The sequence below is a fragment of the Crinia signifera genome, chromosome 9, assembly GCF_055691185.1.
Source record: "Crinia signifera chromosome 9, ASM5569118v1, whole genome shotgun sequence".
Taxonomy (NCBI): domain Eukaryota; kingdom Metazoa; phylum Chordata; class Amphibia; order Anura; family Myobatrachidae; genus Crinia; species Crinia signifera.
In genome coordinates this window covers 31,376,500-31,391,310 of record NC_139225.1, presented here as the reverse complement: position 1 = coordinate 31,391,310, position 14,811 = coordinate 31,376,500, and the positions used below count along the sequence as shown (strand labels likewise).

General features: G+C 47.7%; 2 protein-coding genes across 3 annotated transcripts in view; one reads left to right on the top strand and one right to left on the bottom strand.

Annotated features, from left to right (window-relative positions):
- LOC146036551 (deoxyribonuclease-1-like) overlaps positions 1-5,517 on the bottom strand; it is a 29,662-nt gene extending 24,145 nt beyond the window's left edge. For both annotated transcript variants that reach the window (XM_083160526.1, XM_083160527.1), the window contains exons 1-3: positions 4,893-5,517; positions 3,981-4,123; positions 588-676 (exon numbers count right to left, since the gene is read on the bottom strand). In XM_083160526.1, the coding sequence (XP_083016652.1) occupies positions 588-676; positions 3,981-4,118 (227 nt within the window). In that variant the 5' untranslated portion in view covers positions 4,119-4,123; positions 4,893-5,517. The remainder of the gene's footprint in view (positions 1-587; positions 677-3,980; positions 4,124-4,892) is intronic.
- Positions 5,518-9,822: 4,305 nt separating this feature from the next.
- HAUS7 (HAUS augmin like complex subunit 7) overlaps positions 9,823-14,811 on the top strand; it is a 29,554-nt gene continuing 24,565 nt past the window's right edge. The window contains exons 1-2 of the mRNA XM_083158693.1: positions 9,823-9,923; positions 13,332-13,447. Of these exons, the coding sequence (XP_083014819.1) occupies positions 9,870-9,923; positions 13,332-13,447 (170 nt within the window). The 5' untranslated portion in view covers positions 9,823-9,869. The remainder of the gene's footprint in view (positions 9,924-13,331; positions 13,448-14,811) is intronic.

Genomic DNA, 14,811 nt, shown 5'->3' with positions numbered 1-14,811 from the left:
TTTTGGTGCCGGGACATTGAGCATAGCTCCGCCCCCAACACCCCGAGTTCTGATTGGCCCACGGGTCATTCAGTCAAAGATAATGGATGACCATCGATAGTTAAACTATCGATGGTTATCCATCAGATACTTTATGACTATCGATGGCTGGATGCAGTATCGCCATCAATGGCAACCATCGATGGCAAATGCACCGATGGCCATCCCTATATGACAGCCGTTTCGCCAATCAGGCTTCCTCAGAAAGTGACTGGGACTCATCGCGCATGGCTTTAGCAAAAACCAGTGTTGCCTAGAGGGAATGACAGAATCACGAGCCAGGTCTCCCATTTGCCATCACTGTGGGGTCTGCTGGTATACCTCCGTGTCCTATTCTCCCAGCGTATATTGACAGCGAGTGACAGGGAGCAATTCCTCTCCCCCTTCCCCCACGGTGGGACACGTGGATGGAACAGTGCCTAAAAAATGTCACTGTCCCGCGTAAATCGTGTCAGTTGGGAGTCATGTGTTTGTGTCTATTAAATGTGATGGCAATTTAGTATTAATGTCCCAGTTTTTTTTTCTTTATAAAAAAGGGTTTTACTCACAAGTTGAGCTCCTGGACAAGTCTGATAATAGCGGTGTCATCTTTATTCATAACTTCTTGAACAGCAATAACTTCATATCTTCTCAGGATCTGTAATGGATAAATCAAGGCATGCATGTCAGTTTTGGAATCTCTTATATGTGGTGATTATCATGCTGCCATGGTGATGGGCCTATGGAGGCCTGGAGCTGCAGCTCCAGCCATCCCATAATTAGTGCGGCCCTGGCAGAAGCAGAAACACAAGGTGCAGAGGCAGTAATTACCTCATAGAAGTGCCAAAGAGGGGTCCTAATGCTGTAGCTGATGTCTCTAACGCGTTTCGTCCTGTTACTGGGATTTCCTCAGAGGGGTATACCAGATGTTATACCATTCGCATTACTTGTGATATATCATTTATTTAAACCATAACTTTAATATTTATATATGCTGGGCACTTGAGTGTTAGAATCAGACAGGGTGGATTATTTATTAGAATACAGGTCCAGCCGCTGACTGATAGCGTATTTATAATGGGTGCTGGGGGATCTCTCTGCACAGGCTGAACCCTTTTTTATACTTACCCTTCCGGAGTCCTGAAATGACAGCATCGGTGTTGCGGAAATCACCAGATAAATGGCCACCGTGCCATTTTTCCGGAGATCTGCACATGCTCATTAGAGTCAGTGCTCTCTAGTGCTCAGACTCTATAGCATTGTGTTGTGCAGCTTACAGCAGGGAGGATGGGGCACGGATGGTGGAGGCTGCACAGTGGCCTCGTCCGCTCTTAAAGCGTCCCTGACTGATCGCATGCATATTGGCGTTTATAAATGTTGTATGCATAAAGATTTAAGCAAAGGCAGATAATGTGATAAGATCTGTCCTCTGCAGGAACCAGTGGCGTCGAGAGGGGGATGGGGCGGGGACTTTTTATCCAGGCCTGGGTCTGCTGGAGGGGCCTGAGTCCCTTCTGCCCCCTTCCCTGTTGCAGGGAGCTGGGCAGTGGGAAAGAGATGACAGCCAGTCAGTCCTCTCTTCCACTCTCTTTTTTTTTTTTTTACGGGGGCATGGCCACGCCCCCTCCAGAGGCCCTGCCCGGTGGCCACACACCCTCCATTTTGCCAGGGCCCAATCGACCTGTTGGTACCCCTGGCAGGGACGGTACTTATGTAGTTTCACGGCACCACTTAAGTAGTCAGCGTAGTGTCCCTCTCAGCATCAGCGTCATGTTCCCGCAGCCAGCATAGTCAGCGTAGTGTCCCTCTCAGCATCAGCGTCATGTTCCCTCAGCCAGCATAGTCAGTGTAGTCAATGTCCCTGTCAGCATCAGCGTCATGTTCCCGCAGCCAGCATAGTCAGCGTAGTCAATGTCCTTGTCAGCATCAGCGTCGTGTTCCCGCAGCCAGCATAGTCAGCGTAGTCAATGTCCTTGTCAGCATCAGTGGCGTGTTCCTGCAGCCAGCGTAGTCAGCGTAGTGTCCCTCTCAGCATCAGCGTCATGTTTCCGCAGCCAGCATAGTCAGTGTAGTCAATGTCCCTGTCAGCATCAGCGGCGTGTTCCCGCAGCCAGCATAGTCAGCGTAGTCAATGTCCTTGTCAGCATCAGTGGCGTGTTCCCGCAGCCAGCATAGTCAGCGTAGTCAATGTCCTTGTCAGCATCAGCGCCGTGTTCCCGCAGCCAGCATAGTCAGCGTAGTCAATGTCCCTGTCAGCATCAGCGTCATGTTCCCGCAGCCAGCATAGTCAGTGTAGTCAATGTCCTTGTCAGCATCAGTGGCGTGTTCCTGCAGCCAGCATAGTCAGTGTAGTCAATGTCCTTGTCAGCATCAGTGGCGTGTTCCTGCAGCCAGCATAGTCAGTGTAGTCAATGTCCTTGTCAGCATCAGTGGCGTGTTCCCGTAGCCAGCATAGTCAGTGTAGTCAATGTCCCTGTCAGCATCAGCGATGTGTTACCGCAGCCAGCATAGTCAGTGTAGTCAATGTCCTTGTCAGCATCAGTGGCGCGTTCCTGCAGCCAGCATAGTCAGCGTAGTCAATGTCCTTGTCAGCATCAGCGTCGTGTTCCCGCAGCCAGCATAGTCAGCGTAGTAAATGTCCTTGTCAACATCAGCGGCGTGTTCCGGCAGCCAGCATAGTCAGCGTAGTCACTGTCCTTGTCAGCATCAGCGGCGTGTTCCCGCAGCCAGCATAGTCAGCGTAGTCACTGTCCTTGTCAGCATCAGCGGCGTGTTCCCGCAGCCAGCATAGTCAGCGTAGTCAATTACCTTGTCAGCATCAGCGTTGTGTTCCCACAGCCAGCATAGTCAGCGTAGTCAATGTCCTTGTCAACATCAGCGGCGTGTTCCCGCAGCCAGCATAGTCAGCGTAGTCAATGTCCTTGTCAGCATCAGTGGCGTGTTCCTGCAGCCAGCATAGTCAGTGTAGTCAATGTCCTTGTCAGCATCAGTGGCGTGTTCCTGCAGCCAGCATAGTCAGCGTAGTCAATGTCCTTGTCAGCATCAGTGGCATGTTTCCGCAGCCAGCATAGTCAGTGTAGTCAATGTCCTTGTCAGCATCAGTGGCATGTTTCCGCAGCCAGCATAGTCAGTGTAGTCAATGTCCTTGTCAGCATCAGTGGCGTGTTCCTGCAGCCAGCATAGTCAGTGTAGTCAATGTCCTTGTCAGCATCAGTGGCGTGTTCCCGTAGCCAGCATAGTCAGTGTAGTCAATGTCCCTGTCAGCATCAGCGATGTGTTACCGCAGCCAGCATAGTCAGTGTAGTCAATGTCCTTGTCAGCATCAGTGGCGCGTTCCTGCAGCCAGCATAGTCAGTGTAGTCAATGTCCTTGTCAGCATCAGCGTTGTGTTCCCGCAGCCAGCATAGTCAGTGTAGTCAATGTCCCTGTCAGCATCAGCGGCGTGTTCCCACAGCCAGCGAGGGGAAGCGACACGAGTCCTCCCGACCTGTTGATACCCCCCTATCCTCGACGGCGTGGAGTTGACTACGCTGACTACGTAAGTGGCGCCGTTAAACTACACAGGTTCCGCAGGGACTTCTGGGTTTGTTCCTCTAGACTCCTTCTGTGCACTCATTATATGATGGGGACACTGGATCCCTCTCAAAGCCTGTAAGCTTCTATAAAGCAACACCATCTATAGAGAAAGTTACCCACCAGTTCCAAGCCCAGGAATGTATTATATGAGAAATGTGGCCAAATCTCTCAAAACAACCTTTCAAAAGGTTTGACCATAGACCTTATTCAGGTCGCTTCGCCCCCCAGTGTATTCGATGTCAGCTTCCCGCCCACTTCCTCCTGAGGGAGCACGCATATCTAAGTGACCTGAGATATGCATGCACCTTCTCCATCATTGGCTGCTTACCTCAGAGGCTATTACATTTTGCTGATTATCTCGACATAATAACCCACATTCTTCTTACCTTGATGAGATAATTTAGAACAACAGGGTCCTCAACCTTGCCAATTGCAAATCTTTCAATGTTAAAGGAGCCAACTTTAAAGGTAAGCCCAGACTGTAGAAAGCAGGCTGCCAGCACCACAAGGAACACGGACTTCATGTCTCCTAAGGGCAAGTAAGATAGAAGAAGAATCTTATTATAAGATGTTTTCTCAAGGTGTATTTAGCTGCACTGAGAAATGTAGAGGTGACTGCTGATAATAACTGTCCAGAGGATGAAATGAGTTTAGGAATCCAGTGGCAGAATGCCAGCTGTGCAGGTGCACCGGGTTACAGGACAGAGCCCTGATTCAGAGACCAACGCCAATGCAAGCTTCACAAGACAACCGCCATCGCAACCCCATTGGAGCACAGACGCAGTGCAGCACATAGATACAAGGAGGTGGAACTACTTCCACCTACAATTACAGGCTGTGGAACTCAGTTCCACCCCTTTACCCCCCCCCTTTACCCCCCCCCCCTTTACACCCCCCCCCCCCATACCACCACCAGTTTATGCCCACATATATATACAAGGAGGTGGAACTACTTCCAGCTACAATTAAAGGCGGTGGAACTCAGTTCCACCCCTTTACCCCCCCCCTTTACCTGTTCACTAGGCTGTGCGTATACATAGCCCAGCGTATAGGCCTGAATCAGGCCCTCAGTTCCACCCTGTTCCCCCCCACACACACTTTAAGCCTATATAGATACAAGACCACTCTTGCCAAGTGCTGTGATGCAGTGTACAATACACTAGTGCAATATCGTTCATAACCCTGAAATGATGACCCCAGAACCGACATATTATATAAGAGTCTGTACTTATATTTGTAATGTTCACGTATTATAAAATCATCCCTTGAATTGAATTTGGAAAAAGTATTAACATTACCTGGTGATGGCTGTCACTGGATAATGAAAATCCACCGGAACAGAAATGACTGTTGGATGACACAATCAGTGGCCGGCTTTTATATAGAACACTGAGCCGTACCGTGAGAAAAAACAGTCCAGCTCCCACCTGAGAAGTTTCATGCTCCGTAAACAAGGAAAGAAATCAACAAAATTAATCAGCATTGTGGAGGTCATGTGCGTTTTTCTAAAGCCCTTACATGACTGGACAGGACGAATGCTACTACTTTAAACTAGGGGTGAGCGGGTCCGGTCGTCCGAGAACCGGACCCACCCGATCCGACCCGGGATCAGAGTCTGGTTCAGGATTTCATATCCCAGCGTGAGGCCGAACTCCATCTTCCCAGCCTCGGAATCTCGCTAGACTTGGATCTCATGTAAAGACGGCTTGGCGCCATTATACGGGAGGCAAGCCATTAGCTGAATGCATTTCTTTTCTATACTGGACCGCACTGTGTCTTCTGGCCATGATCCCACTGTTCATACTGCACTGTCCATGCTGGCGAAAATGAAACATATAAAAGCAAATTAGTATATGTTTCAAGAACTAGTAGTATCATCATATAACTAGAATGTATATTTCTGTGATTGGTAAAGTTCTGGGATATCTGCTGCCGGGATTCCAAAAGTCAGAATGTCAAGAGCGGAATCCCAAAGGTCAGAATCCCAATGGATCACAGTAAGTGTTTTAATCTTACCCTTAACACACCCCTCCCGCAGTGTAACCCTAACCGCCCCCCCCCCCCCCAAGTGCCTAACCATGACCCAAAACCTAACCCCAATACTTACTGTTGGGAGCCTGTCACAGAAGTAGCATTTGAAGGAGTCATGTGGTACTCAGGAACTGTAGACGGACCAGGAGATGAAGGGTTAAAACGGTCTGGTTTAATGGGAGACTTATTCATATATAATATAGGAACGGCAGCACTTAAAGACACTGAAAGACTTTGGAACTTGACTGGAGGTGGATCCGGGACTGGAGTTGAAGAGCACTGTCAAAAACCACATGAGGCCCCAGTTGGACTGGACCAGAGGAAACGGATCAGGCCAGCAGAGGAGAACTGACAGGTTAGGTTGGGAGCACTAGGAGAGACAGGAATCTTCCCAAACGATGCAACCGGCTCAGAAGACTTTTTTGCACTGACCCAGATAAGCCTAGGCAGATCCCCTATATACCTAGTGGATGACTGCCATTGGCTGACAAGGCAGGCATACAGGAAAGACCCTTTCCTGGCCCAATAGCTCACTTGCCCTAAACCAAGATGGCGGCGCAGGCCTTAAAGCTCCGTCAAGAAAAGTCAGACTCCAATGCAGCGCGACCATCCCACAGCTCACATGCCTGCAGACCCCCGCTACCTCTCGCAGACCCTGGACCCCCGGTGGACACATGCTAGCCGATGGCGGACACGGACAGGTGAGTAGCATGCCCGCCGTGTACCGCCGCGGCAGCATGTGATCGGTACGTTGGGATTCTGGCCATTAGGATGGCACTGTCGGCAATATGTCAGGAATCTGACGACATCGCCTATGATCATGTGACATTGGTCATTTGTACACATCCTAATTTATTAAAGTCATGTCATTGTAAAAACATATTTTTCACCTTGATAATATCTTGAGATGCAGTGACCAGGGTAGACTGCAGAGGGCAGGACAGAGAGGTTGGAGATGTAGGGAACAGTGGAGTTAGAGAGGGCTTTGTATGTGAGGGTAAAGAGTTTGCAGAGAAATCTGTAGGGAAATGGGAGCCAGTGCAGATTTTGGCGGGGGAAGTGGCAGAAGTGGAGCGGCGGGAGAGGAAGTCAAGCTGCAGAGTTGGGAACAGATCAGAGTAGAGTGAGATGAAAACGTGGGAGGCCAGTGAGAACATTTTTGTAATACTCAAGCCCAGAGATGACCAGTGAGCGTATAATACGTTTGGCTGCAGTCTGAGAAAGGGATGGCCTTAAGTGAGAGATGTTGCACATCTGGAACCGACAAGGTCAAGCTAGAGATTGAATGTGGGGTTTGAAGGAGAGGGAGAACCTACAGTAGGTGACACCTAGGCAGAGGAGATGGTGTACAAGGAAGAAGATAGTGTTGTCAACAGTGAGAGATATTGTGAGGGTGGAGACTCTGGATGGGGGCAAAATGATGAGTTCAGTTTTGTCCATGTTGAGCTTCACAGAGCGCTCCGGAATCCAAGAGGAAGTGGTGGAGAGGCAGCTTGATACCTGAGGGAGGATGGGATGGGAGAGGTAAGGAAAGAGATGTATAGTTCTGTGTTGTCAGCAAAGAGGTGGTATTGGAGGCCAAGTGAATTTTACGTTTACACAGGGGAAACAGATCTACAGGGAGATGAGAAGGAGGCCAAGGACAGAACCATGTGGAATGCCAACAGGAAGAGTGGCAGGAGGTGAGGTGAACCAATCACTCAAGGATGGTGCTAGAGAGACCAAAGGACTGGAAGGTGTGGAGGAGGAGAGGATAATCCATGGTGTCGAAGGCTGAAGAGAATTCCTGGAAGATGAGCAGAGAAGTGGCCCCAGAAAGCAGGTCATTGGTCACTTTATCCAAGGCAGTTTCAGTGGAGTGAATTGGATGATGATCAAGGATAGAGTAGCTGGCTAGATCTTTGTAGACAAGCTGCTCAAGTAATTTGAAGGTGAATGGGAGAAGAAAGATAGGGCAGTAGCTAGCGGCCGATGAGAGGTCAAGGTTGAATAGGCGAGACAAAGCATGTTTGAATGGTGAGGTAAAAATGTCATAACAGAGCGATAAATTGAAGAAGTGAGCAAAGTGGGAGCGTGTAGTGGGGAAGAGAAGGTGGAGGACATAAGAATGGAGGGGTTATGGGGCAGGTGGCGTGGGGAGAGGATAAAAGTCAATGACTTGAACCCATACCTTGAGATAATTCAGATCAGACAACGGTTTTTCCACAGTGTTCCAAATGGCGTGGGTAAATGGGTGAACACATACAACTTCTCCTGTTATATCAGTGGTATATATACTTGTACTATTCATTTAGCTGTCACATGTAAGTTCTTGTGATAATAGGAGCTATGTGGGGGGTGGGGTAGACTGCACACCCCAATTACAAACATAATGAGAGTTGTTATTATGCTGAGACTTGTAGTTCCACAAGGACAGAATAAAATGCAGCTGCACACTCTACAGTACCAAGCACCGCGAATCACAATAATTATAAGAACGTTTGTAATCTATAGATTGTAAGCTTGCAAGCAGGGCCCTCCCACCTTTTTGACTGTCTGTAAATAACCAGTTTGTTTTATCACTGTTTCCAATTGTAAATTGCAACTAAATTTGCCGCACTTTATAAGAAACTGTTAAATAAATAATCTTACATAGAGCAAAATAGAGGTGCTTGGCATACCTTTTGGTCACAGCTCCTCCCATTCTCAGAATAGGCCCAATAACATTTCCAGACAGGAAGCCATAGTTGCTTGCCATCCCACATGCTGCAGGAGGCTCCTGTTTCAGTCATAAACCTCCTGCTGCCCTGCATTGTACTCCTAATCTCCCAGATTCTTCAGATTCTGACAGGGGTACCACTGAGGAGTTTCTTTACAAGGACATATTTGCTGTAATCACTGTGATTTGCTGTAGCTACTAAGGTCAGGAGTCCCTGCTGAAAACTGTCATTAACCCCACTTGTGACAACCTCTGACAGAAGAAAGAGACAGCAAAATGGTGTGCACTGTGCCATAGGGTTTTGCTGCTGCAGTTACCTGTTAGGATAAGAATTATTAATAGTAAACTCTATTTTAAAAAATTGTTAAATTAGAATATCTGGTGTCCATACCAGTGCCGGTTTTATCCTTATATCCCCCCCCCCCCCCCCCCCCCCAGGTAAAATCCGCCACTGTGCTCTGCCTATAACTGAAGCTAGATGCAGGCTATGAGACTGCACTGGCTGCACTGTGACTGGCAGTGAAGTCCGACCTTTTAGTTAGACCCCTGCATGAAAAGAGTGAGTACTCCTCCATGGATCCCACACGCTTTCTATGGAATCATTTGATGTTGGGCTTCCGATGTCCATCCCTGCAGTAGGCTCTGGCATTGTGCACTAATCATGACCAGGTCTCGGGAAACATGGTGTCCGCCATGTTCCGTAGACCAAGTTTACTATAGCGCATGTTCATGGCCATTTTGTCTGGGATTATTGCTGTGAGTACTTGGGACTCCTTTCCAGAGTGCCTAACTTGGGACTCCAGAAAGGGTAATAAAACAGGATTTATTAAAGACCGGACCCGGAAAAGACCCTGGAACAGGCTGTCCCATCCGAGGGGTATCTTGTCCATTGGAATGCCTGCGATAGCTTTCACCAGCATACCTCCCAACAGTCCCGATTTTAGCGCGCGCGTGTGTGTGTGTGTGTGTGTGTGTCAATGCCAGCCATGCCTACAGTATATGAATAGATGGCAAAAAATATTATAACATGCACAGATGTTACTGTGCATATTGAAAAACTGTCAGCATTGAAAAACTGGTACTGCAAAAAACTTTCCTTGCAAACTGTGTATTTGGGGATTGCTAATTGTGTGACCTAGGTCTTATTTTGCACCACAATTAAATCTATACAATCACAAAAAAAAAGTCTGTAGTCTGTTCAATGACAAAAGTTTAGCTTTACAGATTGGTGAGCACTTTGGGGACACGCAGTGTTTTCCCATGTTCACACAATAACTATGTCCAGGCTGTATCTAATAACACAGCATCAGGCACCTAGCACGCAACAGCATAGCACAGTCACTAGTCACACACAGAAACGCTATAGCGTCTCCGAGTCCTAGCAACAGCAGCAGCCTTCCTGCTTCGGCATATTAAAAGGAAGCTAATGCCCGAATGACAACCAATAACAATGGCTGGTAGGCGGGAAGACGGAACCGTAGCCAATCAGCTCTCTGGTCACTGTGGGCACGTTAGCCAATCAGAGTACGAGCCGGGAAAAGTGAAGATGGCGGGAGAACTAGAACTGAGGAAGGCTGTTGCCTTGTATGAGCGGTTACAGGTAACCACAGCGGCCTGGGACACGGGGTAATGATTGTGAATTAGGTGTATAAGAACGCCAGTGAGGACTTACTTTTATCGCCAGCATGTGTATTTATTATGCAAGCTGCAGTGTGATTGCTAAGGAAGATAGACTAGAACAGGCATGATGTCCAACGTTGGCCCTCCAGATGTTGTGGAACTACACATCCCAGCATGCTTTGCAATAGTTTTAGCTTTTTCTAATAGAAAAACTGTGGCAAAGCATGCTGGGATGTGTAGTTTCACAACATCTGGAGGGCCAACGTTGGACATGCCTGGCACTAGAATGATGTCACACGCAGCCGCTTCCCCTTTGAGGGCCAACATCTCTGTGAGAGATGCTAAAAAAATATCAGCTAAAAATGGCAGCATTGTTCACATTTGTTATATGACATTTTTTTTTTATATTTCTATATAAGGTAACATTACAAGTCATTATGATAAATAAAAATGCTTTCTTGGCAATTATCACACTGATTTTGACAAATTCACTTGGCACACAAAGGGTTAACATGGCCAACCTTCGCAGCCAGTGGTCCGCATGTAATGTGCAAGCTCTTGCTGTGGGGCAAATCTCTTGCACTTTAGCGGTGTGCCCGCACATTTTGGTCACAGCGTTGTGTGGCCTTGTCCAGTGCTGGGCTCCCTCCACAGAGTACCGCCATGTCTGTATCTGGCCCACAGTACAGAACCATCTGTACATCACTGAATAATAATGCACTTTGAGGGCTAAAAAAGTTTAATTTGGTCAATAAAGGAATCCATTCATTTTAGTGGCTTTCTTTAAAAAGCTCAATAATGAGTTAAATAATAGGGGACAGGCGTATGGCTGCCCATACACGCTGCTAAGCGTGCTGAGCCGATGTGTGCTTTGAGGTGCGCGCTTCCACGCACCTCATCGCACAGTACAAAAAGTATGTGCTTGCACATACTTTTTGTACTTCGGTTTCATCAAATTGCATCGCATTGCATGCACAACGCATGCACATGCAATGTGATCCCTGCTATTGCAGCCCACAACGCCCGCCCGCATCGGGACATGTATCGGCTGCTTATTAAGATCATGTTGATTATTCCTAATGATGGGTACCCACTGGCTGATCTATCCTGGTGACTTAATATGTCTGTGAATGGCGCCCTGCAGCTCAGTCGTTACATTGGTACATAGGTTGATTCTGGTTTAATCGTTCCCCTGCACATTTGCATGAGGGACTGATTTTTCGCGACTGTGCATGTGCAGCAACTGTGTGCAAGTGGCCACAGCAAATAGATTATTCGCTGGCGCTCGTACACAACAGTGGGGACGCCCAGTGTTTTATAGATGTTCCCATGAAAACGCTGGGCGTTCTCATGGAAATTCCCCGATGCTGAGGGGGGCGAACAGCGGATGTTAGCTGCCCGCCTGCTTCCCCCACAGAGGTGTCTCCGATCTGCGAGCGCTGGAGAAATCATTCGATGGTCACGACAATCGAATAATTTCTCCCCCGCACCCAAGGCTGCTAATGGATGTCTATGCTAAACATTCATATGCAGCTGGGGATCGCGGTGGGTGGGCGGCATCTGGAGGACTCGCAAGACTGCGAAATTCGCAGCATTGTGAGACAACCAGAATAAGATACATAGTAGTTAAGGCTGAATAAAGACTTGCGTCCATCAAGTTCAACCGAGGTTAGTGTGTATTTCCCATTTGCTACATCCTTTATGGGTTGTGCATTCTGATTTATTTAAAGACAGATTATGATTGTTATTTGTAGCCCTGGATGTTTGCCCAACCTAATTTTAAACATATTTATTGTGCTGTATGGGTGGTCCACCGACCGGTCTTACGCTTGCTGCAGAGGCCAGTGATGAGAGATGTTGGTGGGTTGGACTGGCAGATTATCGGTTGGTCTAATGCAGGCATGTCCAACCTGTGGCCATCCAGCTGTTGTGAAATTATACATCCCACCATGTCCTGCCACACTATGGGTGTCGGACTGTTAAAACCACAACACTTGTCATCCCAACGGCCACCGGCTATTCTCCCTTGTGGGGCTTCGTTGCGCTCCCCCGGCTTTCTGAGTCCGGGCATCAGTGTGGTTTTTTATATAGATACAAAATATATATGCACACATATATATATAATGTGAGGCATTATGATTACCCAGTGGCTTCACCCACCTTTCTCCACCTTTTATACCATTCTGTAAATGGCTCCCCCTGATCAGCCAGAGATTGCTCTTCACACTTTCAAGTCTTGTACTGGGGTTATTCAGACCTGATCGTTGCTGTGCGAGATTGCCGAGCCCTGCAATCAGATAGCCGCCGCCCAGACTGGGTGAAATCCCGCCCTGTGCAAGGCTGTGAATGGCTTGTGAATATATCGCTGTTTTCTGGCCAGTCTGTGCAAATGTGCATAATTCTGACACTTCCACAACTGTGTGACAAAGCCGGGCTGATCTAAGCCGGATCTGACATCACACACCCTCCCATAAAACGCCTGATACTCCCTGTAAACGGCTGGTTATTACCTACAAACACCGGCTTCCTGTCAGTCAAACTGCAAAGTGATTGTGATTAGATTCATCGCCAATTCTTATCGTAGTTCGGCTATGCTCACTGTGATCCATACGCATCTGCAGTTGTTCGATAATCAGTACACTTGTGAATTCGCACAACAGCGATCCGGTCTGAATAACCAACCCCCCCCCCAAGAGGATATGTTCTGCAACAGTGTCAGTGATAGCCCAGCTGGCTGCGATCCCACCCAGTACATTTATTATGGGCCTGCTATCTATCTCAGTTGTCATTTTTTGGGGAGTCCAGGATGACTTCAGCCCGGTCACTGATATGCCTTTCTGTACACATGGCAGGCATTGACCATTGTAGATATATTCAACCCATCGGCAGCTGCAGCCCAAAATATGTAGTACAGGGGGGAGGGACACTGCTTAGCACATTATACATGTATGTAATATATGTGCTGGATGGTGCCCCTGGGGATTGGCTGCTCTGAGTACAATGGTAATTTCGGCTTCCGGATATCCGTTTGCTTCGCACACTACTGAGCCGGCTCCCCAGACACAATTGACTAGTTTCTCAGGAATCTAGGGGCGGAGTTAGGATTGTGCCAAAATGCTTGCCGTACGCGTCGCTGCCTATCCCCACGGGGAACCATCCAGCACAAATATTACATACGTGTTCACATGTATGTTTAGATATGCTAAGCGGAGCCCTCTGCACTACTGTACATGGTTAGTTACTGCAATCGCTGCTAATTATGCCTTATCCTTTTATGCAAATTAGATCTGTGCCATGTGGTGTTAGCATGTAACGTCTGTACCACGTGGTGTTGGCATGTAACGTCTGTACCACGTGGTGTTAGCATGTAACGTTTTCACTCTTACAGAAGCTGTCATGCCCGTCTCTGGTGGGAGTTTATATAACTGAGCCACAAAGCATTCACGAGCTGTTATGCACCCCCTCTGTCCGTCGCCTGGATGTACTGGAGTGGCTGTGTACAAGGTAAATGTCATCGTTATCACAAGCACCATGTACCTTCTATGTTATACAGAATGCTAATGCTTTTTTTGGGGGGTGTTAATAACGTTTTAGGGGGTTATTCAGACCTGATCGCTGCTGGGAGATTTAGCAGAACCCTGCGATCAGATAGTTGCTGCCCAGACAAAGAGAAATCCTGCCCAGTACAAGTCTGCAGATGGCTTGCGAAAATTGTGCCAATTGGTGGCCAGCTGCAAATCCATATGCAACTCGCTCACCATGCAATGATTTTCCCGGTGTGCGCATAACCCAGAACCTACTCTTCCTGTGCGATAGAAATGGACTGATGTCGCACACCCTTCCAGAAAACGATTGGGTAGTCGTGCGTTATTCCGGAAGTTTCCTAGAAAACGTTCGGTTACCACCCACAAATGCCAGCTTCCTGTTAATCAGCTTATGAATGGCCAGCGATCAGAAAAGATACTGGATTTTGTCGCTGTTTGGCCTTGCTCATGCGCACTACGATCCGTTCGCATGTGTAGGGCTGCTTTGTAAATTCAAACATCAGCAGTCAGGTGTGAATAATATCCTAGTTCCTTCACCTCTGTGGGCACTGCATTGTGTGCAGAACACCTTTGACATCACCCATATTTATACCCCTCACAGACCTACTACCTGGGATTTCAATCCCGGTCTCGATCTCAGGATTTTAGAGACCCAGGTAAATTGCAGGTGCTTGGGATCCGGGAGTGAAATCCCGGGTAGACTCTTTAAGACATACCGTAGTCCCGGGTTGATGCACGTGCATGTGAAAAAAAAACCCGGGGTTTTCATGTATTACTTTTATCTTTGCTGCATATATTTTGTAGCCTAACACTGAACCTGAAAAACCTGTGGCCAGTAAGTGGTAAATGTTAATGGAGAATAATATTAAACCTACAAATTTGTCCTCATACTCTATTGCCACAGTCACGCCAAGCACCACAGATCCGGGAGACTTCTTGGTCATTATGTTGGCATTGTTTGGTATAGCCAGGTATTGCTCTGCAATCATAGCTGTTGTCATGTTGTATCTGACGTCTGAAGACTATTTAGGCTCCTTCTCAAGAAATGTCTACCTCCTCTTTATGAATTGGAATGTTTCACTACTGATTGTTACATGTCTGGGAATCCCTCTGTCATGGAGCAGGATTAGTAATGGTGCTAAACCAGCGGTTCTCAAACTGTGGGTCCTGACCCCAAAGTGGGTCCTGACCTTCTCAGCATGGGGTCACGACACCATGTTGCTGACCATCAGGCTGATGACTTTTCTTATCTCAGGGAGTCTGATAAGTCTGTTGAATTGTCTGTTATGTTAGACTCCTCCCATCATTTTGTGCCTCCACAAT